The sequence below is a fragment of the Chlorocebus sabaeus genome, chromosome 9 (genome assembly GCF_047675955.1).
Source record: "Chlorocebus sabaeus isolate Y175 chromosome 9, mChlSab1.0.hap1, whole genome shotgun sequence".
Classification (NCBI taxonomy): Eukaryota; Metazoa; Chordata; class Mammalia; order Primates; family Cercopithecidae; genus Chlorocebus; species Chlorocebus sabaeus.
In genome coordinates this window covers 106,130,152-106,154,922 of record NC_132912.1, presented here as the reverse complement: position 1 = coordinate 106,154,922, position 24,771 = coordinate 106,130,152, and the positions used below count along the sequence as shown (strand labels likewise).

Sequence of the window (24,771 nt, the reverse complement as noted above, 5' to 3'; positions counted from 1 at the left end):
TCAGCATTGTCTTTTTTTTTTTTTAAGATGGAGTTTTCCCTCTCGTCGCCCAAGCTGGAGTGCAATGGGGCGCTCTCGGCTCACTGCAACCTCCGCCTCCCCGGTTCAAGCGATTCTCGTGCCTCAGCCTCCCGAGTAACTGGGATTACAGGCATGCACCTCCATGCCTGGCTAATTTTGTATTTTTAGTAGAGACGGAGTTTCTCCGTGTTGGTCAGGCTGGTCTCGAGCTCCTGACCCCAGGTGATCCGCCTGCCTCAGTCTCCCAAAGTGCTAGGATTACAGGCGTGAGCCACTGCGCCCAGCCAGCATTTTCTTTTTCCTTTTTTTTTTTTTTTTTTTTTTGAGACCGGGTCTCGTTCTGGCGGCCAGGCTGGAGAGCAGTGGAGCCATCTTTGCTCACTGCAACCCCCGCCTCCTGGGCTCAAGAGATTCTCCTGCCTCAGCCTCAATGAACCCCCACCCCTGGCACACATTCAGCTATTTTATTTTATTTTATTTTATTTTATTTTATTTTATTTTATTTTATTTTATTTTTATTTTTTTGAGACAGAGTCTCATTCTGTTGCCCAGGCTGGAGTGCAGTGGTGTGATCTCCGCTCACTGCAACCTTCGTCTCCCGGGTTCAAGTGGTTCTTCTGCCTCAGCCTCCTGAGTAGAAGGGATTACAGGCGTGTACCACCACGCCCGGCTAATTTTCAAATTTTTAGTAGAGATGGAGTTTCACCACGTTGGTCAGGCTGGTCTCAAACTCCTGATCTAGTGATCCACCCAACTCAGCCTTCCGAAGTACTGGCATTACAGGCGTGAGTCATTGCGCCTGGCCATATTTTTAAAATTTATTATTTTTTGTTTGAGATGGAGTCTCGCTCTTGTTGCCCAGGCTGGAGTGCAGTGGTGCCATCTTGGCTCACCGCAACCTCCACCTCCTGATTCTCCTGCCTCAGCCTCCCGAGTAGCTGGGATTACAGACATGCGCCACCATGCCCCGTTAATTTTGTATTTTTGCCGGGCGCGGTGGCTCAAGCCTGTAATCCCAGCACTTTGGGAGGCCGAGACGGGCGGATCACGAGGTCAGGAGATCGAGACCATCCTGGCTAACATGGTGAAACCCCGTCTCTACTAAAAAAATACAAAAAAACCTAGCCGGGCGAGGTGGCGGGCGCCTGTAGTCCCAGCTACTCGGGAGGCTGAGGCAGGAGAATGGCGTAAACCCGGGAGGCGGAGCTTGCAGTGAGCTGAGATCCGGCCACTGCACTCCAACCCGGGCGACAGAGCGAGACTCCGTCTCAAAAAAAAAAAAAAAAAAATTTTGTATTTTTAGTAGAGATAGGGTTTCTCCATGTTGGTCAGGCTGGTCTCTAACTCCCGACCTCAGGTAATCCGTTTGCCTCGGCCTCCCAAAGTGCTGGGATTACAGGTGGGAGCCACTGCGCCTAGTCACATTCAGCTCTTAAATGTGGCATTATTTGATTAGGAGCATTTGACTTCCCGAATCTGGCTTGCAGGCATCGTGACATTAGCTGGCATTATCTTAGCAAGGATAACGGTTTTTGGGGGGGTTTTTTGTTTGTTTTGTTTTGTTTGAGCCGGAATCTCGCTCTGTAGCCCAGACTGGAGTGCAATGGCGTGATCTCAGCTCAGTGCAACCTACGCCTCCCGGGCTCAAGCGATTCTTCTGCCTTAGCCTCCCAAGTAGCTGGGATTACAGGCACGTGCCACCATGCCCAGCTAATTTTCGTATTTTTAGTAGAGACGGGGTTTCACCATGTTGGCCAGGCTGGTCTTGAACTCCTGACCTCGTGATCCGCCCGCCTCGGCCTCCCAAAGTGCTGGGATTACAAGCGTGAGCCACCGCGCCCGGACTAGCAAGGATAAAGTTAAGTCAATTCCAAACCTCTCAATAAAATTGGGCAATGGGGTGGGGTGTACCTGGGTGGGTCTGAGTTTCTGCTACAATAGGCCCTCAATAAATGTTTGTTGAGCCTGGAGCGCTGGCTTACGCCTGTAACCCCAACACTTTGGGAGGCCGAGGCGGGTGGATCACCTGAGGTCCGAAGTTTGAGACCAGCCTGGTCAACATGGTGAAACCCTGTCCCTACTAAAAATACAAAAGTTAGCTGGGCATGGTGGCGGGGGCCTGTAGTCCCAGCTGTTTGGGAGCCTGAGGCAGGAGAATCGCTTGGACCCGGGAGGCGGAGGTTGCAGTGAGCGCCACTGCACTCCAGCCTGAGCAAGAAGAGTGAAACTACGTCTCAAAAAAAAAAAAATAAAAAAAAAATAAAAAAAAAATAAAAAAAAGTTTTTTGAATTCAATATAATGGGCTTTATGGGATGGGGGTTACATGGATGATGTTTGAGTAGTGATTAGAATTTCATCTTGTATCAATACACTATATAATTCCTTGAAATAAATAAACGTACATGCTTCAGAACAGGAACTTCATACTTCCTAAAGAAGTAATCTTGGATAGAGGTGATTTGCCACAGAAAAAATGCATAATTGGTACTCAGATGGAAATGATTATTATTTGTAATGCAACATCATATGCTATAGTTCAGTAGATGATGCAAACGGAATATTGTTGCTTGGAACGGTAGCAATTTTGTTGGTTTTAAAAGGCGGCGAAGAGAGCGTCCCCTTCCAAGGGGAAAATTTGGTGAGATTCCTTTAAGGTGTGGCACGCTCGCCCCGCTGCCTTCCCGGGAGCTGCGGGGTTTGCGCCCGGCGGAGGTGAAGGTCGCTAAACCACATTTCCCGGCGGGCCCCTCAGGCTGCCGCGCCTGCGCAGTGGGGGCGTCCGAGGCCGGCTGAACTCCCGCGCTCTCCCGCCGCCTCGCCTCGCCTCGTCTCGTCTGGCCTGGTGTCTTTCCTGACTATGGAGGGGGTCGCGGTGGTGACCGCGGGTAGCGTGGGCGCTGCCAAAGCCGAGGTAGCTGCAGCCTTGCCGCCTCCGCCTCCCGCGTCCCCGCCCGACCTCACCCCCGCACCCGCAACGGGTGAGGAGGGACCAGCGCCTCTGTCTGAGACTGGGGCTCCCGGCTGCTCCGGCTCTCGGCCCCCTGAGCTGGAGCCGGAGCGCAGCCTGGGCCGCTTCAGAGGCCGCTTCGAGGACGAGGACGAGGAGTTGGAAGAAGAAGAGGAGCTGGAAGAGGAGGAAGAGGAGGAGGAGGAGGACATGAGTCACTTCTCGTTGAGGCTGGAGGGAGGCCGGCAGGACTCGGAGGACGAGGAGGAGGTATTTAGAGCCCCCGCGACCCCTCCGGGCTCAAGCGGCGTCAGGGACGTAGCTGGGAGTCGTCGGCCGAGTGTGGGCCCGATCCTAGTGCGCCACTGCCGCTCGGAGCACTGGAGCCGACCTCCCCCGACCCCGGCCCCGGCTGCCTAGGCGTGTGGCGCCGACAGGCCTCCGGCCCGGCCCGGGTCTTTACCCGCTTATTTTGTGAGGTTCCTGCAGGTCACTTAGGCTCTGCGAGTCCGACTCATTCGTTCTGTTAATAATCACAATTATTTTGAGACAGGGTCGCCCAGGCTGGAGTGCAGTGGCGCGACCATGGCTCACTGCAGCCTCCAACTCCTGGCCTCAGGCGATCCTCCCACCTCAGCCTCCGGAGTAGCTGGGATTACAGGCACGCGCCACCACGCCGCGCTAATTAAACTTTTTTTTTTTTTTTTTTTTTTTAGCGAGGAGGGCTCCCTATGTTCCCAGGCTGTTCTCGAACTCCTGGGTTCAAGCGATTCTCCCTCTGGCCTTCCAAAGGATTACAGACGTGAGCCACGTAGCGTGTCCTGTAAATAATTATTGAAGCTACTGCTTACTGGGCAGCAAAGATCCTTTTTTAAATTTTGTTTTGTTTTTTGTTTTTTATTTTTTTGAGACGGCGTCTCGCTCTGTCGCCCAGGCTGCAGTGCAGTGGCACGATCTCGGCTCACTGCAACCTCCGCCTCCCAGGTTCTTGTGATTCTCCTGCCCCAGCCTTTCGAGTAGCTAGGACTACAAGGCGCCCGCCACCACGCCCGGCTACTTTTTTTATTTTTAGTAGAAACGGGGTTTCACCGTTATAGCCAGGATGGTCTCGATCTCTTGACCTCATGATCCGGCCGTCTCAGCCTCCCAAAGTGCTGGGATTACGGGCATGAGCCACCGCGCCCGGCGTAAAGATCCTTTTGAAACAGTAACTTGGCTGGTAACTGTGCTCACGCCGATAATCCCAGCACTTTGGGAGGCCGAGGCTGGTGGATCACGAGGTCAGGAGTTCAGCCTGACCAAAACGGTGAAACGCCATCTCTACTAAAAATGACGAAAAGTAGCCAGGCGTGGTGGCACACGCCTGTAATCCCAGCTACTCAAGAGGCTGAGGTAGGAGAACCACTCGAATCCGGGAGGCGGAGGTTGCAGTGAGCCGAGATCCTGCCGCTGCACTCCAGCCTGGGCGACAGAGCCAGACTCCCTCTCAAAAAAAAAAAAAAAAAAGAAAGAAACAGTAATTTATATTGTGTTATTACTGTAACTTTCAGCGGTATTTTAATGGGTTGGAGGTAAATATTTCCATGTTGCAATGACATTTTGAGATTATGGTTTAAGGTTTTGAGGAAGGTGGACTGAGCGCTGTGGCTCACGCTTGTAATCCTAGCACTTTGGGAGGCTGTGGCGGGTGGATCACCTGAGGTCAGAGGTTCGAGACCAGCCTGGCCAACATGGTGAAATCCCATCTCTACTAAAAATACAAAAATTAGCCAGGCGTGGTTGTGCGTGCTTCTAATCCCCTCTATTTGGGAGGCTGAGGCAGGAGAATCGCTTTAATCCAGGAGGTGGAGGTTGCAATGAGCTTGGGCTAGAGTGAGACTCTGTCTCAAAAAAAAATTTTTTTTGAAAAAGGCAAGGACTTGTATTTTAAAACTGTTTCCATTGTATTTGCAGCGCCTGATTAATCTCTCTGAGCTGACCCCATACATCTTGTGTTCCATTTGCAAAGGTTACTTAATAGATGCAACTACCATTACAGAATGTCTTCATACCTGTAAGCATACTGGTCACATTTCTGAATAATTTTTCAGTTTTTCGAAATGTCTTCAAAGCATCCTGACTTCAACATTTTCTTTTTCAACAGTTTGTAAAAGCTGCATTGTAAGACATTTTTACTACAGCAACAGATGTCCAAAATGCAATATAGTAGTACATCAGACACAACCTCTTTATAACATAAGGTAAGAAGAATATATAAGTTACAATTGTATTTTAAATATACTTTTTCTGAAAGCTTGAAGTTATATAGTTGGAATAAATTCTTGACCTCTCAGGATGGGCTCAGCGACTAACGCCATAATCCCAGCACTTTGGGAGGCCGAGGTGGGTGGATCACTTGAGGTCAGGAGTTCAAGACCAACCTGGCCAACATGGTGAAACCCCATCTCCACTATTAGCCAGGAGTGGTGGCACATGCCTGTAATCCCAGCTACTTGGGAGGTTGAAGCAGGAGAATCACTTGAACCTGGGAGACAGGTTGCAGGAGCCAAGATCGTGCCACTGTACTCCAGCCTGGGCAACAGAGTGAGGAGAATGTCTCAAAAAAAAAAAATTCTTAACCTCTCTCAAAATTGAAAGGGAACTACATATTCTTTTAAGAAATATGTATAGAGCACTTACTATGTACCAGGCACTGTAATATCTGCTGAGGACTTAAAAGAGGCACAGGCCTCTTTCCTGAGAATTTTAATCCCATCAGTCATTCAGATTAATGAGGCTAGTTTAGGCTTTTCATTTCCAGTATATAGGTATTCCAAATCCTGTTTTTTTAGAAGTAATACCTGAAACAACTGGCCTCTTTAGTAAAGCCCATTTGTCATAGCTCATTGTGGCTTATTAATCAAATTTCCAGTTCATACTCGGTTTCTTAAGAGAGGAAAAGTACTAACAGTAGATTACTGTAATTTATTCAACATATACTACTGATTTTTACTACCTTCACACAGGAGTGCTTTGCAGATGATAGAAGTTCAAAATACAGTCTCTGCCCTCAACTCATATTCTTATGAAGGGAATAAAATCAAATTAACAAGGCATGGTGTCACACGCCTTTAGTCCCAGCTATTCGGAAGGCTGAGGTGGGAAAATCTACTTAAGCCTAGGAAGTAGAGGCTGTAGTGAGCCATGATTGAGCCACTACACTCCAGCCTGGGTGACAAAAGTGAGACCTTGTCTCACACACACACACAAATCAACGCACATGAAACAGTTTAGTTACCCATTCAAGAATCTGTGAATACTTATGATTATATATATTTACTTAAGGTTTTCTTGAGTGAGTTATATTTTAGGAACTGTAAATTCTACTTAAAAGTAACTCACCTCTGAGAAAGAAGATACCTAGTTTCAAGAGAAAACACAATTAACTCACTCTGTACCAAAATGCATTTTTCTGAATTCTGAGGTATTCTCCATCCTTTCCTTTTATTAGGTTGGACCGACAGTTACAAGACATAGTGTACAAATTAGTGATCAATCTAGAGGAAAGTAAGTTTCTTTTATTACATGGTTGTGAATCCCAGAATCTCTGACTCTACTAGTTACATTTTAAGTGTAATTTAGTCTGTGTTTTATCATTTTTTAGGAGAAAAAAAGCAAATGCATGATTTCTATAAAGAAAGAGGTCTAGAAGTACCTAAACCTGGTAAGTTTGGGTGTATACTACAATGTACTTATAGATTAAAGAATACTAACAATAAAATATGTGCCCTTTGAAGTTCCTTTTGGGGTTAGCTTGTTATATGATCAGAGAGATTTTGAAGGTAATGCTGTATGTAATCCAATTTATTTATAAAAATTAGAGATTGCAGACTATGGAGCTAGATTCTCTGAGTTTTTTCCTAGCCCTGCCACTTTTTGAGGTGTATAACTTAAGCCAAGCCAGTTACATACTTAAATGTCTGTTTCTTCATCTACAAAATAGTGATAATCATACCACTTCATTTAAAAAAATATATTGAGTAATATAAGCACTTAAAACAGTGCCTGGCACACAGTAACTGTTCCAGTGTTAGTTTTTATGATGATGTAATGTCACGGAATGGATGTCAAATAGATTTGGGTTTAAATCCTGGTTCTTTTTATTTTGAGATGGAGTTTTGCTCTTGTTGCCAGACTGGAGTGCAATGCTGTGATCTCAGCTCACTGCAACCTCCGTCTTCCGGGTTCAAGCAATTCTCCTGCCTCAGCCTCCCAAGTAGCTGGGATTACAGGCATGCGCCACCACACCTGGCTAATTTTGTATTTTTATTTATTATTATTATTTTTTGAGATGTCACCAGGCTGGAGTGCAGTGGCATGATCTCGGCTCACTGCAACCTCCGCCTTCTGGGCTCAAACGATTCTCCTGTCTCAGCCTCCCGAGTAGCTGGGACTACAGGCGCCAGCCACCATGCCCAGCTAATTTTTGTATTTTTAGTAGAGATGGGGTTTCACCATGTTGGCCAGGATGGTCTCAATCTCTTGACCTCGTGATCTGCCTGCCTCGGTCTCCCAAAGTGCTGGAATTACAGGCTTGAGCCACCGTGCCTGGCCAATTTTGTATTTTTAATAGAGACGGGGTTTCTCCATGTTGGTCAGGCTGGTCTTGAACCCCTGACCTCAGGTGATCCGCCCACCTTGGCCTCCCAAAGTGCTGGGATTATAGGCGTGAGCCCCCATGCCTGGCTTTTTGCTTTTTTTTTTTTTTAATGAGATGGAATCTCGGTCTGCTGCACAGGCTGGAGTGCAGTGGCGTGATCTTGGCTTACTGCAACCTCCGCCTCCCAGGTTCAAGCAATTCTCCTGCCTTAGCCTCCCGAGTAGCTGGGATTACAGGCATGTGCCCTCACACCTGGCTAATTTTTTTTGTATTTTTAGTAGAGATGGGGTTTCACCATGTTGACCAGGCTGGTTCCAAACTCCTGACTTCAGGTGATCCACCCACCTCGGCCTCCCAAAGTGCTGGGATTACAGGGGTGAACCACCTTGGTTGGCCTAAATCCTGGTTCTGTGACTTAGTTACCTGGGTGACCTTACACATATTGCTTATTCTCTCTAAGCCTCAGTTTCTTTTTTTTTTTTGAGACGGAGTTTCACTCTCGTCGCCTAAGCTGGAGTGCAATGGCATGATCTTGGCTCACTACAACCTCCACCTTCCAGTCTCAAGCGATCCTCCTGTCTCAGCCTCCCAAATAGCTGGAATTATAGGCACATGCCACCATGCCTGGCTGATTTTTGTATTTTTAGTAGGGATGGGGTTTCACGATGTTGGCCAGGCTGATCTTGAACTCCTGACCTCAGGTGATCCACCCACCTCAGCCTCTCAAAGGATTGGGATTACAGGCATGAGCCATGGTGACTGGCCGTCTCAGTTTCTTTATTAGTTAAGGAAGAAAAAAAGAGTAGCACTGGTACCTGTATCATGGGACTATAGTAAGGACGAATGAGATGATGCATGTGAAGTGCTAAGTATGAGCCCTGGCACATAGTAGTGCTTATGCAGGGTTGTCTACACATGTTGCTGTTCTGATGAGCTCTCTCTGCGGCCCTAATAAGCCAGCCACATGTTTGCCTTCCATTGTGGAGTGGTCCCCAGGCTTGCCTCTCATTGCACTGGCTTTGACAGATTAGCTGATGTCATTGAAGACAGGGAGATTGAGTGCTTCATGATCTTTTAAATACCCAACATAGTTACAATACTTGTGTAGTTATTTTTCCAAAGATCTCAATTTATGACATTTTTATTCTTAATTAACATTTTTGTTTAACTATTAAATAGCTGTTCCACAGCCAGTCGCTTCAAGCAAAGGAAGATCTAAAAAAGTCCTAGAATCAGTGTTTCGTATTCCACCAGAACTTGATATGTCTTTATTACTGGAGTTCATTGGGTGAGTACCCTAAAAATCTGCCTTTTAACTTAAAATAAAGAATGTTAAAAGTCCTAACAGAAATCGTTCTGAATTCAGGTAAAATCAAGTTTTTCTGACATCCCCTTTGAGAATTATGAAATAATTGAATATTAGAAATAATTAGAAAAAGGTGTAAAGGGTCGGGTGCAGTGGCTTACGCCTGTAATCCCAGCACTTTGGGAGGCTGAGGCAAGTGGATCACCTGAGGTCAGGAGTTTGAGACCAGCCTGGCTAACATGGCGAAACCCCATCTCTACTAAAAATACAAAAAAATTAGCTGGGCGTGGTGGCGGGCACCTGTAATCCCAACTACTCGGGAGGCTGAGGCAGGAGAATAGCTTGAACCTGGGAGGCAGAGGTTGCAGTGAGCCAAGATGATGCCATTGCACTCCAGCCCAGGCAACAAGAGCAAAACTCTGTCTCAAAAAAAAAAAAGACTGGGCATGGTGGCTTATGCCTGTAATCCCAGCACTTTGGGAGGCTGAGGCGGACAAATCACGAGTTCAGGAGTTCAAGACCAGCCTGACCAACATGGTGAAACCCTGTCTCTCCTAAAAATACAAAAATTAGCCAGGCATGGTGGCAGGTGCCTATAATCCCAGCTACTCAGGAGGCTGAGGCAGGAGAATCATTTGAAACCAGGCAGTGGAGGTTGAAGTGACTCAAGATGGTGCCACTGCACTCCAGTCTGGGTGACAAAGTGAGACTCTGTCTCAAAAACAAAAAAAAGTGTTTGTCATTCCCATGCCTTTTTTTTTTTTCATGTGGTTGCCACTTGTATATCTATTCCTGAGCAGTATGTAGTATTGTTTTTGCCAAACTTGAAATGGTATACTTTTCACTCAGTATTGTGTGATTCATCCCTGTTGAAATATATAGCTCTAGTTCATTCATTTTTACCATTATCTGGCATTCCATTAAAATGAATATATTATTTCTTATCTTTTCCTGTTCTGTTGAATATTTAGGTTGTTTCCAGGTTTGCTGGTTTATTTACTTGTTGCTATTGTAAACAATATTGCTGTAAACATATTCATGTGTATCTCCTGTGTATATGTGAGATAGATAGTTCTCCACGAGTGTAGTTTTACTCAGTCTTAGGGTATGTTCCTCTTCAACTTTAGTTGATTTTGCCAAATTCTGTTTTGGAGACAGAATTTTACTCTGTCGCTTAGGCTGGAGTGCAGTGGCGCAATCTCAGCTCATTGCAACCGCTGCCTCCCAGGTTCAAGGGATTCTCCTGCCTCAGCCTCCAGAGTAGCTGGGACTGCAGGCACATGCCACCACGCCTGGCTAATTTTTGTAGTTTTAGTAGAGACAGGGTTTTGCCATGTTGGCCAAGCTGGTCTCCTGACCTCAGGTGATCCACTCACCTCAGCCTCCCAAAGTGTTTGGATTACAGAAGTGAGCCACCGTGCCCAGCTAGATACTTTTCTAATTAGAATAAATTGCTTCTTTCAAACACTGTAGCATATGGTGTATTCCATTTTAGTGCAGCAATGTTAAACAGACTGTCATGGTCCCAGAGTTGGCATGTATCAAACTGTAGTTTTCAAACGCTTAACTGGCTGGCACAGTAAACTAAAATGCCTTTCTTGGAAAAATCTAGATTTCTCATGTTGTATCACTGTTGACTATTTTACTTCTCAGTCATCTCTTTATAACTCTGGGCTGCTTGTATCATTTATTATCTAGCGTGTGCTTTGTCGTATTTATCTCCTTGTATATTCACTTTGTGCTCTCAACTGATATTAAGAACCCCTAAAAGGCAAGAGACATTTCTTATGTCCCCAAGAAGCCCATAGTAGTGGTTCATGATAATGACATAAAGATCCCTTTGGAAAAATTAGAAGAAATCATGTAATTCCAAATTTTAATCCAGCAATTTCTACTATTAAAGAGTGTTACAATTTATATCTCTATAAGGGAGTAGGTTAAATAATGATATGTCCATACATGAATATGCACTAATATAATAATGTGTGTGATGATGTGGAATAATCTCCAAGATGTATTAAGTGGGAAAAGCAAGGTGCAGAAAGGCAAGCACACGTACCATGTGCTTACTTAAGTTTTCTAAAAAGAGGATGGTGGAAAATATGCACGTACACGTATACTTTTTATGTGCACAGACCATTCCTGAAAGGCCATATAAGAACATATTGGCCGGGCATGGTGGCTTATGCCTGTAATTCCAGCACTTTGGGAGGCCAGGGCGGGCAGATTACCTAAGGTCAGGAGTTCAAGATCACCCTGACCAACATGATGAAACCCTGTCTCTACTAAAAATACAAAAATGAGCCAGGTGTTGTGGCGGGTGCCTGTAGTCCCAGCTACTTGGGAGGTTGAGGTGGGAGAATCGCTTGAACCTGGGAGGCAGAGGTTGCAGTAACCCAAGATCGTGTCATTGCACTCCATCCTGGACAATGAGAGTGAAACTCTGTCTGGAAAAAAAAAAAAAAAGTCCGGGCGCAGTGGCTCACTCTTTTAATCCCAGCACTTGGGGAGGCCGAGGTGGGTGGATCACTTGAGATTAGGAGTTTGAGACCAGCCTGGCCAACATGGTGAAACACTGTTTCTACCAAAAACATAAAAAATTAGCTAGGTGTGGTGGCACACACCTGTGATTCCAGCTACTTGGGAGGCTGAGGCAGGAGAATTGCTTGAATTGGGAGGCGGAGGTTGCAGTGAGCTGAGATTGTGCCACTGCACTCCAGCGTGGGTGACAGAGAAAGACACTGCTGGAACAAAAAAAAAAAAAAAAAGAACATATTAATGGCAATGTCCCTAGGAGGTGACACTGGAGTCTATGACTCTAGGATGGGAAAAAGTCTTACTTGCCATTGTGTTTGAATTTTTACACATGTGACAGTGTGACTTTTGTTTTGTTTTCATACTAATCAAAAGAAAGCTGGAGTAATATCTTTTAATAACTAGCTAATTAAAATTTGAAAATTAGAAAGAATTGGCCGGACGCAGTGGCTCTTGCCTGTAATCCCAGCACTCTGGGAGGCCAAGGTGGGCAGATTACTTGATGTCAAGAGTTGGAGACCAGCCTGGCCAACATGGTGAAACCTGTCTTTACTAAAAATACAAAAAAAAAAAAAAAATTAGCCGGATGTGGTGGCGTGCACCTGTAATCCCAGCTATTCAGGAGGCTGAGGGAAGAGAATCACTTGAACCCAAGAGGCAGAGGTTGCAGTGAGCCGAGATCACACCACTGCACTCCAGCCTGGGCAACAAGGGCCAAACTTCGTCTCGAAAAAACAAAAACAAACAAAAGATACAAAAATTAGCCAGGCATGGTGGTGCGTGCCTTTAGTCCCAGCTATTTGGGAGGCCAAGGCAGGAGAATCACTTGAACTCAGGAGGCAGAGGTTGTGGTGAGCCCAGATAGCGCCATTGCACTCTAATCTGGGGGCGACAGGAGCGAAACTCCGTCTCAAAGAAAAGAAAAAAGAAAATTAAAAGTATTTTTTTTTTTTTTTTTTTTTTTGAGATGGAGTTTCACTCTTGTTGCCCTTGCTAGAGTGCAATAGCGCCGTCTCGGCTCACCGCAACCTCCACCTTCCGGGTTCAAGCGATTCTCTTGCCTCGGCTTCCCGAATAGCTGGTGTTACAGGTGCCTGCCACCATGCCCGGCTAATTTTCTATTTTTAGTAGAGACAGGGTTTCGCCGTGTCAGTCAGGCTGGTCTTGAACTCCTGACCTCAGGTGATCCACCCACCTTGGCCTCCCAAAGTGCTGAGATTACAGGTGTGAGCCACCGCACCTAACTTAAGGAATTATATTTTTAAAAAATTACTTTGAGAGCCAGGCATGATGGCTCATGTCTGTAATACTAGCACTTTGGGAAGCAGAGGTAGGAGGACCGCTTGAGTCCAGGAGCTGGACACCAGCCTGGGCAACATGGTAAAACCCTGTCTCTACAAAAAAATACAAAAAGAAAATTAACTGGCCATGGTGGCGTGCACCTGTAGTCCATTCTACTAGGGAGGCTGATGGGGAGGATCGACTGAGCCTGGGAGTTTGAGGCTGCAGTGAGCCTTGATTGCACCACTGCATTCCAGGTTGGGTGACAAGAGCAAGACCCTGTCTTAAAAAAAAATTATTTTGGAGAAATGTAACATTTTCCACTAATCCACAGCAAGAACTTGGATCCACTTTTTTTTTTTTTTTTTTTTTTTTTTTTTGAGACGGAGTCTCGGTCTGCCGCCCAGGCTGGAGTACAGTGGCCGGATCTCAGCTCACTGCAAGCTCCACCTCCCGGGTTCCCGCCATTCTCCTGTCTCAGCCTCCCGAGTAGCTGGGACTACAGGCGCCCGCCGCCTCGCCCGGCTAGTTTTTTGTATTTTTAGTAGAGACGGGGTTTCACCGTGTTAGCCAGGATGGTCTCGATCTCCTGACCTCGTGATCCGCCCGTCTCGGCCTCCCAAAGTGCTGGGATTACAGGCTTGAGCCACCGCGCCCGGCCGGATCCACTTTTTATACCTTTTTTGAAAAGTCAGATATTGTAATACAACGATGGTAAACATGTGATAGGTGTGCCACCATTTCTTTCTTTACTTGTAGCAAAAATCAATAATTAATCATAGCAGGCTTTCCGGAGTGAGACTTGACCATAATGCTCAAGGCAGTCATTACCATTACCAAAGTTGTTCCATTATTAACACATTCCCTGCTATAGAGGAAAAAGCCCTACCTTGGAATAGGAGTTCTGGATTTAAGTCCTAGCTCAGCTGTTTTCTAGCTTTATAACCTTGAATAAATTGCTTTTGTTTATTCATAAGGTATATTATGTAAAGTATATATTTTATTTATTTTTTTATATATATATGTGTGTGTGTGTGTGTGTGTATATATATATATATGTTTTTTTTTTCCTCCCGAGACAGAGTCTTGCTTTGTCACGCAGGCTGGCATGTAGCAGCACAATCTCGGCTCACTGCAACCTCTGCCTCCTGGGTTAAAGCAGTTCTCCTGCCTCAGCTCCCAAGTAGCTGGGATTACAGGCGCACACCACCATGCCTGACTAATTTTTCTTTTTTTTTTGTATTTTTGGTAGAGGCAGGGTTTCACCCTGTTAGCCAGGCTGGTCTCGAACTGGTCTCGAACTCTTGACCTCATGATCCGCCTGCCTCAGCCTCCCAAAGTGCTCGGGTTACAGGCGTGAGCCACTGCACCCGGCCTCATAAGGGGTGTGTGTGTGTGTGTGTGTGTGTATGTGTGTGTGTGTGTGTTTTGAGACAGAATTTTGCTCTTGTTGCCCAGGCTGGAGGGCAGTGGCATGATCTCAGCTTACTGCAACCTCCGCCTTCCGGTTTCAAGCAATTCTGCCACCTCAACCTCCCGAGTAGCTGGGATTACAGGTGCCCTCCTCCACGCCCAGCTAATTTTTGAATTTTTAGTAGAGGTGGGGTTTCACCATGTTGGCCAGGCTGGTCTCGAACTCCTGACCTCGTGATCCGCCTGCCTCGGCCTCCCAAAGTGCTGGGATTACAGGCGTGAGCCACTGCACCCGGCCTCATAAGGTATATATTAAGGTCCTGCTGTGTAAATAAAAATTGAATCTTAGAAATTGTTGATTATGATGGGTATTCAGTATACCTCATAATATGGTCCTTTATCTTTTTTTTTTTCTTCCTTGAGACAGGGTCTTTCTCTGCTGCCCAGGCTGGATTGCAGTAGCGCGATCTTGGGTTGCTGCAGCCTCTGCCTCCTACACTCAAGCAGTCCTCTCGTTTCAGCCTCCTGAGCAGCTTGGACTATAGGCACACACCATCATGCCCAGCTAATATTTTACCATGTTGCCCAAGCTGGTCTTGAACTCCTGGCTCACGCAGTCGACCCACCTAGGCCTCCCAAAGTGATGGGATTACAGGCGTGAGCCACTGCACCTTACCCTAACTTTTTATTACATGGAAAAGCATTTATGTTACCACAAAAGTTAGGCTATTGGGGGTAACCCGTAGGAAACTGTTTTCATGACAGGACAAGGGGAGTTTTAGTCTGATGGAAGCACAAAGGCAAATTTGGTTCAGTGCTTGACTCTGCTTGACTTGGAGGAGGAAAAACATTGAGGTGGGTTCAGCCTCTGCACTGATTTTTCAGTTACTGGAATATGAAATTAGATTTCTCCCCTAAATTGGGTATGCATTTTTTTTTTTTTTTTTTTGAGACAGAGTTTCACTCTTTTTGCCCAGGCTGGAGTGCAGTGGTGCGATCTCAGCTCACTGCAACCTCTGCCTCTGGGGTTTAAGCGATTCTCCTGCCTTAGCCTCCCGAGTAGCTGGGATTACAGGTGCATGCCACCATACCCGGTTAAGTTTTTATATGTTTAGTAGAGATGGAGTTTCATCATGTTGGCCAGGCTGGTCTCGAACTCCTGACCTCAGGTGATTTACCCACCTTGGTCTCCCAAAGTATTGGGATTACAGGCGTGAACCACTGTGCCCAACAGAGTATGCATGTTTTATGGTCTTTTTTTTCTTTTTTGAGGTGGGGTCTCACTGTCTTGCCCAGGCTGGAGGCATGATCTCGGCTCACTGCAAGCTCCACCTCCCGGGTTCATGCCATTTTCCTGCCTCAGCTTCCAGAGTAGCTGGTACTACAGGCGCCTGCCACCACGCCCGGCTAATGTTTTTGTATTTTTGGTAGAGATGGGGTTTCACCATGTTAGTCAGGATGGTCTCCATCTCTTGACCTCATGATCCACCTGCCTTGGCCTTCCAAAGTACTGGGATTACTAGTGTGAGCCACTGCACCTGACCGATTTTTTTTTTTTTTTTTTTTTTGAGACAGAGTTTTGCCCTTGTTGTCAAGGCGGGAGTGCAGTGGCATGATCTCAGCTCACTGCAACCTCTGCCTCCTGGGTTCAAGCAATTCTCCTGCCTCAGCCTCCCGGGTAACTGGGATTACAGGCATGCACTACCACGCTCAGCTAATTTTATATTTTTAGTAGCGATGCGGTTTCTCCTTGTTGGTCAGGCTGGTCTCAAACTCCTGACCTCAGGTTATCCACCCACCTCGGCATCCCAAAGTGCTGGGATTACAGGCGTGAGCCACCATGCCCGGCTTTATGATCTTAAGATAGTCTCTTATCCTTTCTGTTCTATAGTTTCTATGTGTAAAGTAGATTATAAAAAGAAATAACCCGAGACAGACCTCATGGTATGTCAAAAGAGTATAGGTTTTGAAGACTAACTCAGGGTAGGTAACCCCTGGGATGTGACTTCTCTGAACTGATCATCAGTTTCTGTATTTCTAAACTGGAGGTTACAATAGCAACTCAAAGGACTGTTGTAAGAATCAACATATGATATTCTTAAGTCTAAATTATTATCAATATGTCTACTAAAATAATGCAGGGTCATTCAAAAATAAAAGTTAAGTGGTCCATGGTGCTATAATACATAAACCTGCATACCAAAGAAAATGGGGTTTAATGAGATGTGTGATACAGCAAAAATTTAATGCCATTTTAAGCTCAGTGGTGTTTAGTAAACCCGAGAGTAGTATGCCACTCTAGACTACCCTAGTATTGAGTATTGTGTTCAGCTCTGGATACCATATTTTAAGAGAGAGATTGGTAAACAGGTATAACCAGAATGGTAAAAGTTTGAAAATATGTCCTATATGGTAGCAGAAGGAACAAAAATATTTCATTTGGAAATAAAGCAATGGTAAGTCCCTCAAATTAGTTTAAAATCTTTAAAGGGCTACCAAGTAAAAGAAAAATTGGTCTGATTCACAATATCAGAAAACAAAACTATGACTACTAGGTATATGTTACTGGGTGAAGCATGTTTGATTAAGTGGAAGCAAGTAATTTTTTGTGTGTTTTTGAGATGGAGTCTGGCTCTGTCATCCAGGCTGGAGTGCAGTGGCACGACCTTGGCTTACTGCAACCTCCACCTCCCAGGTTCAAGTGATTCTCCTGCGTCAGCCCCTCGAGTAGCTAGGATTATAGGCATGTGCCAACATGCCTGGCTAATTTTTGTATTTTTAGTGGAGACGGAGGTTTACTATGTTGGCCAGGCAGGTCTCAAACTCCCAAGCTCATGTGATCCACCTACCTCGGCCTCCCAGAGTGCTGCAATTACAGGCGTGACCCACCGCGTCCGGCCGCAAGCAAGCAATTTCTAAGAAAGTCACCCGCAAATGAAATTGCTGACTTGTCAGTTAAGCTGTCTTTTGATATTCAGGCAGGGGCTGATGCCCATGTACCGTGTATTCTACAGAGATAATTCTTATAATGAATGGGATGTTTTATTTTATAACTAAGATAATTTAGCATTCTATTTATGTGTATATTTTATATTTATATGTATATTTACGGATTTACAGTTTACATTTATATATTGATATAATATATAAAATAAATCATTTATAGGTTTATTTGTAATATATAAATTATATATTTCTGTATCTCTCTTACTTTTTTCTCTTTATTTATTTTTTTAATTTTTTTTTTTTTTTTGGAGACGGAGTCTTGCTCTGTTGCCCAGGCTGGAGTGCTTTGGAGTCTGGGTGTGGTGGCTCACACCTGTAATTCCAGTACACAGGGAGGCTAAGGCAGGAGGATGGCTTGAGGCCAGGAGTTTTGAGACCAGCCTGGCCAACATAGTGAGACCCTATCTCTTAATTTTTTTTTTTTTTTTTAATTAGCCATGCATGGTGGCACATATCTGTACTCCCAGCTACTCAGGTCGGCTAAGGCAAGAAGTTCACTTAAGCCCAGAAGGTTGAAGCTGCAGTGAGCCACTACACTCCTGCCTGGGTGATAGAGCAAGACCCTATGTCTTTAAAAAAAAAAAAATGAAAGAAAAAGAATACTTTGGAAATGATGCAATTGTGAACTTGTCTAATCTTCACAACATAAGGAAGAAAATATTGGCTTTGATGTTAGGCATACCTGAGTTTGAATTTCAGTTTATTACCTACCAGCTCTGTGTGACCCAAAGCAAGTTATGACCTCTGTGAGCTTAATTTTTTTTCATCTGTAGAAAGGGGTACTAATACCTGATTAGCAGGGCTATTGTGAGAACTAAATGAAAAACATGCACAATATATGAATACCTAATTCAATGCCTGGCACATAGTACTTTCTCAACAAAAAGTTAGATCCCCTTGTCTCCCTCATGGCTTAAAAGTAATTGATTTAACCAAGAAATCTGTAGGCTTCTAGGTGAAAAGGAAACAGTAAAATTATGTCCAGGTAATTATTCTGCAAGAAAAGCAATAGGAAGCAGAGCAGCCTTCTTGTAAGAAATTTTATATTGTAAACATTACTATAGAGAGAAAAATCACATTAATTATGATTAAAAGAAAAACAAACATGAAATCAGACTTTAAGCTGTAAAATGTTAGGATGCTAAATGCAGGATGAGGGGGAATCTGATATTTAAGAATATACTTTTTCCTGGAGATCTACTGTACATCATGATGACTACAGTTAATAATGTATTATATACTTGAAAATTGATGAGTAGATCCTAAATGTTCTCACTACAGTAAAATAGTATGTGAGCTGATGAATATATTATTTTGCTTGATTTTATTAGTTTACGGTATATATGCATCTTAAAACCTATAGATATACACAATTTTAATTTGTCTATTATCCCCTAATAAAGCTGGAAGAAGTAAGTAAATTCTCATATTTTCCATCAAATAACAAAGAATATACTTTTAACTTCTAAAATTAAGTATAGAAAGTAGTGTAAAATACTGCATAAAACTGCCTTTGCCTTAACCACTAGGTGGCAGAAATGACAATTACATTTGTTTATTTCATAAAACTTCAGGTGACCGTGTTTTAGAATTACAATGAATTGATGTTTCTCAAATATATATGTTGTTTTATGATTAAACATATAGCTTAAAGTATTAAATATTGATTAATTTTGCTCTCATTTTTCAGTGCTAATGAAGGCACGGGACATTTTAAGGTATTTTACTTTTTTTTTTTTCATTCATTTCACAAGAGGACTCTGTAGCACACAAATTCGAGTCACATTAGCAGCCAAATGGAGATTGTATAAAGTTACTTAAATATGAAGTACATTTAATAATATTTTATAGATTTATGAATAAAAGTTATTAAGTAGGAATTTGTTCATTCAGAACGGTAGTCTAAGGAAAATTAAGTGAATACTTTTTAAAACTAAATCCAAATGCTATGTTAATTTGGTGATAAAAAATGTCTCAAAACATTTTTTGCATAGTTGGCATTTTGAGTTAATGTGAGCTTAAAATTTTATTTGCATGTAACATTTTTTGCTCAAGTTATCTTGCCCTACTTGTTACTTCAATTATTCACTGAAGTTTTAGAGGTAAGAATGAACTCCTTTGTAACATATTTAAGTTCAGAGTTGATTTAAAGATTCCAAAATCACAGGTACCATTGTATACAGTGTTACTACTATAATGCGAGTCATCAGGAAAAGGTAACTTTTAAAAAAGGCGTAAATCAGACCTTATAGTTACTTGGGAGGTAAATATACAAGGAATAGGTGACTTTGATCTGTTCAGATTTTCAGTGACTTTGTCGAGCCCGTACTGAAAATTAGGTGAATTATACCTAGTTGGATATACTGTACTGTTTTATGAACACACTAGCTCAGAGACATGAATTAAAGCATAGGAATTGATAGGTAATTCTCTGGATGAAGCATATTATACATGTGTCTCAGAGACTGATGTGATAGAGGGAATGCAGTTTTAAGTCCCCACAATTTTTTTTTTTTTTTTAATATGGAGTCTTCCTCTGTTGCCCAGGCTGGAGTGCAGTGGCGCAATCTTGGGTCACTGCAACTTCCGCCTTCTGGGTTCAAGCCATTCTTGAACCCAGCCTCAGCCTCCTGAGTAGCTGGGATTATAGGCATGAACCACCACACCTGGCTAGTTTTGTATTTTTAGTAGAGACGGCGTTTCACCATGTTGGCCAGGCTATTCTCAAACTCCTGACCTCCAGTGACCCACCCACCTGGGCCTCCCAAAGTGCTGGGATTACAGGTGTGAGCCACTACATCCGAACATAAATCCCCGTGATTATTGATAGCATTGAACCTCTTCTAAGTTGCAAAACATCAAACTGGTGGTGTTTAGCTTTAGGAAATTCTCGTAGCCATGTGGTGGGTGGGATAGTGGCAGATAGGTTTTTGTATGGTTTAAGCACAGGGATATATGCTACCAGTGTTCCCTGAAGATGTCTGTCTAATAACTTGCAGTAGTCAGTCCAAAAGAGTTTTAAAACCTCATGAAGAAAGAACTAGAGAATGAATTGAAATATTAGGCCAGGTTCATTGGCTCACATCTGTAATCCCAGTACTTTGGGAGACCAATGTAGGAGGATTGCTTGGAGCCAGGAGTTCGAGACCAATCTGGGCAACATAGGAATACCCTGTCTCTATAAAAAATAAAAACGTTAGCTCTGCATGATGACATGGGCCTATAGTTCCAGCTACTCAGGAAGCTAAGGTGGCAGGATCACGTGAACCTGGGAGATTGAGGCTGCAGTGAGCTGTGATTGTGTCACTACACTCTAGCCTAGGTGACAGAGTAAGACTGTCTTAAAAGAAGAGATAAAGTATTAGTCTACTGCTTCCTCAAAAACACATGTGCAACCCAGAATATATAGCTGTGATTCTCACACATGAAAAAACATGATAGCAATATCACCTTGAAGGGTTCTTGCCAAAACATATAGGAAGGTGATTATGCTTCTAGATTTAATTACTAATTTACAAGAAATACAGGGGACAAAGAGATGTATTAGACTGGGCGCAGTGGCTCATGCCTGTAATCCCAGCACTTTGGGAGGCCGAGGTGGGCGGATTATGAGGTCAGGAGATCGAGACCATCCTGGCTAACACGGTGAAACCCTGTCTCTACTAAAAATGCAAAAATAATTAGCCAGGCGTGGTGGCGGGCGCCTGTAGTCCCAGCTACTCTGGAGGTGGAGGCAGGAGAATGGCATGAACCTGGGAGGCAGAGCTTGCAGTGAGCCGAGATTGTGCCACTGCACTCCAGCCTGGGCGACACAGCGAGACTCCGTCTCAAAAAAAAATAGAGAGAGATATATTAAGTGAACTGTAGGAATATAATAAGCCAGATCAAGATAGTGGAAAACTATATGACAACCAATTCTGTTTCTTCAGCAAATAAATTAAAAAGGAAAGAGATGAAGAATAAACCTACAGATGAAACCTATTGATAAAAGTAACTCAAGGGACGTATAAGTTAATTACATTGTATACACATTATTTGTATTTGATTTGAAAAATATAATTTTTTAAATAATAACCCCAAATTGGGCTGGGGACATTGGGTCATGCCTGTAATCCTAGTGCTTTGGGAGCCCAAGGCGAGTGGATTGCTTGAGGTCAGGAGTACGAGACTATCCTGGCCAACATGCCACAACCCTATCTCTACTAAAAATACAAAAATTAGCCAGGCCCAGCTACTCCGGAGGCTGAGGCAAGAGAATCACTTGAACCGGGAGAGTGGAAAACTCGGCGAAGTGAGCTGAGATCATGTCACTTCACTCCAGCCTGGGCAAAAGAGTGAAACTCCATCTCAAAAAACATTATAATAACCCCAAATTGAAAACAACGTATATTACCTATTCACTGATGAATGGATAAACAAAATGTTCTATTTCCATATAATAGAGTATTATTTGACAGTAAAAAGGAACGAAGTGCTGATACATGGTCTGACATGGGTAAACATTGAAAACATGATGCTAAGGAAAAGAAGCCAGTCACAAAAGGCCATCCACATATTATATGATTTCATTTATCTGAAATGTGCAGAACAAGAAAATCCACAGGAGCAGAAAACAGATTAGTGGTTGGAGAGACTTGGGGAAGAGGCTGAATGGGGAGTGACTGCCAAGAGGTACAGGTTTCTTTTTTCTTTCTTTTTTTTTTTTTGTAGACGGAGTCTTGCTCTGTCAACCACTCGGGGGAAATGGCACGATCTGGGCTCACTGCAACCTCTGCCTCCTGGGTTCAAGCAATTCTCCTGCCTCAGCCTCCCAAGTAGCTGAGATTACAGGTGTGCCCCACCACACCCAGCTAATTTTTTGTATTTTTAGTAGAAACGGAGTTTCACCATGTTAGCCAGGCTGGTCTCGAACTCCTAACCTCAGGTGATCCACCCGCCTCAGTCTCCCAAAGTGCTGGGATTTACAGGTGTGAGCCACCTTGCCCAGCCAGGCTTCTTTTTAGGGTAATGAAAATATTCTGAAATTACATAGCAGTGATGGTTGCAAAATTTTGTAGATGTACTAAAATCCGTTTAATTGTACACTTTTAAAGGGTGAATTTAATGGTATGTGAATTTACATCTCAATAAAGCTGTTGAATTTTTTTTTAATACGTAAGCCAAGATTCAGTAGAAACTTTGAATAGAAGCATTGTTTGTAATTTGCTTAGTGTAAACATTTTGGGGATATAAAAATGTATCTGGTTGAAACAATATATGCTTGGCCAGGTGTGGTGGCTAACACCTGTAATCCCAGCACTTTAGGAGACCACGACGGGAGAATCACTTGAAGTTAGGAGTTGAGACCAGCCTGAGCAACATGGGGAAACCCTGTCTCCACTGAAAATACAAAAATTAGCCTGGTATAGTGATGCATGCCTGTAATCCCAGGTACTCAGGAGGCTGTGGCAGGAGAATTGCTTGAACCCTGGAGGCAGAGGCTGCGGTGAGCTGAGATTGCGCCACTGTACTCCAGCCTGGGCAATAGAGCAAAACTTCATCTCAGAACAAACAAACAAACAAAAAAACAGGCCGGGCACGGTGGCTCACACCTGTAATCCCAGCACTTTGGGAGGCTGAGGCAGGCGGATCACGAGGCCAGGAGATAGAGACCATCCTGGCTAACATGATGAAACCCCATCTCTACTATATTAGCCGGGCATGGTGGCAGGTGCCTGTAGTCCCAGCTACTTGGGAGGCTGAGGCAGGAGAATTGCGTGAACTCAGGAGGCAGTTTGCAGTGAGCCAAGATCGCGCCACTGCACTCCAGCCCGGGTGACAGAGGGAGACTCTTTCTCAACAACAAACAACAAAAAAACTGACTGGGCACGGTGGCTCACACCTATAATCCCAGCACTTTGGGAGGCCGAGGTGGGCGGATCACCTGAGGTCAGGAGTTTGAAACCAGCCTCCCCAACATGGTGAAACCCTGTCTCTACTGAAAATACAAAAATTAGTGTGGTGGCTCGCGCCTATAATCCCAGCCACTTGGGAGGCTGTGGCAGGAGAATCACTTGAACCCGGGAGGCAGAGGTAGCAGTGAGCCAAGACCCTGTGATTCCACTCCAGCCTGGGCAACAAGAGGGAAACTCCATCTCAAAAACATATATATGTATATGCTTATGTTAGAATTTTTGTTTGAGCCCATCACTGGTTACATTTTTTTCATGAAAATTTTGTTTTAGTTTTCTCTTTTGGTAATGACAGCCCTATAAAACAATAAAATCATTTTTTACTGGGTTTAAGAAATTGGGGCCGGGTGCGGTGGCTCATGCCTGTAATCCCAGCACTTTGGGAGGCCAAGGCAGGTGGATCACCTGAGGTCAGGAGTTTGAGACCAGCCTGACCAATATGATGAAACCCCATCTCTACTAAAAATATAAAATTAGCCAGACGTGGTGGCAGGTGCCTGTAGTCCCAGCTACTTGGGAGGCTGAGATAGGAGAATCACTTGAACCCAAGAGGCAGAGGTTGCAGTGAGCCGAGATCGCACCACTGCACTCCAGCCTGGGTGACAGTGAGACTCCGTCTCAAAAGCTAAAATCTGTCAGGCGCAGTGGCTCACGCCTGTATTCCCAGCACTTTGGGAGGCCGAGGTGGGCGGATCATGAGGTCAGGAGATCGAGACCATCCTGGCTAACATGGTGAAACCCCGTTTCTAAAAATACAAAAATTAGCGTGATGGCACACGCATGTCGTCCCAGCTACTTGGGAGGCTGAGGCAGGAGAATCACTTGAACCTGGAAGGCAGAAGTTGCAGTGAGCCACGATTGCACCACTGCACTCCAGCCTGGGTGACAGAGCAAGACTCCATCTCAAAAACAGAAAACAAAGTTAAAATCCTTTACATAAAGAGCAAAATGATACAAATAATCTTAGAGACAAATGGCTTACAACACTAACAACTCTTCAGTGCTTACTATGTGACAGGTATTTTTATTAGTTATTTACATACATTAACTTATTTTCATAAAATTGTATGAAGCAGGTGCTATTTTTATCTATTTTACAAATAGAGACACAGACAAGTTCAGGAACTTGCCCAAAGACTCACTATTAGAAAATGGCAGAACCAGTCCGGGCGCGGTGGCGCACGCTTGTAATCCCAGCACTTTGGGAGGCCGAGGCGGGCGGATCACAAGGTCAGGAGATTGAGACCACGGTGAAACCCCGTCTCTACTAAAAATACAAAAAATTAGCCGGGCGCGGTGGCGGGCGCCTGTAGTCCCAGCTACGCAGAACCAGGAAGTTTGAGCCCAGGTAGTCTGTGCCTGGAGTGCCTACACTCAACACCTATTCTATATGCTGTACTGTGGTAATAATGGGCAGACCATTTATCAGTTGCTCAAGTATAACAAGCAAGCCCAAGACACCTAGAAAAATAAAATACCTATCTAATATATACTCTATGAGTTTTAGTCGGGAAGGTTCTTAAGAACAAACTACTGTACAGATAGGAAAGCTGAGTGTTGTAACATGGAACAAATGTGTACCTTGGTTCCCTGGGTAGCCATTCTAGGCTCCCAGTCTGTAAGTCCTAGAAAAACACTTTGTACTTTTCCTGAAAGGGACTGTTTAGTTCT

At 44.2% G+C, this 24,771-nt stretch overlaps 1 protein-coding gene across 1 annotated transcript in view; it reads left to right on the top strand.

Annotated features, from left to right (window-relative positions):
• The first annotated feature begins 2,786 nt into the window (after nt 1-2,786).
• Nucleotides 2,787-24,771, top strand: part of PCGF6 (polycomb group ring finger 6) — a 46,766-nt gene continuing 24,781 nt past the window's right edge. The window contains exons 1-7 of the mRNA XM_007964007.3: nt 2,787-3,239; nt 4,923-5,022; nt 5,113-5,209; nt 6,460-6,515; nt 6,613-6,672; nt 8,788-8,896; nt 18,840-18,867. Of these exons, the coding sequence (XP_007962198.1) occupies nt 2,880-3,239; nt 4,923-5,022; nt 5,113-5,209; nt 6,460-6,515; nt 6,613-6,672; nt 8,788-8,896; nt 18,840-18,867 (810 nt within the window). The 5' untranslated portion in view covers nt 2,787-2,879. The remainder of the gene's footprint in view (nt 3,240-4,922; nt 5,023-5,112; nt 5,210-6,459; nt 6,516-6,612; nt 6,673-8,787; nt 8,897-18,839; nt 18,868-24,771) is intronic.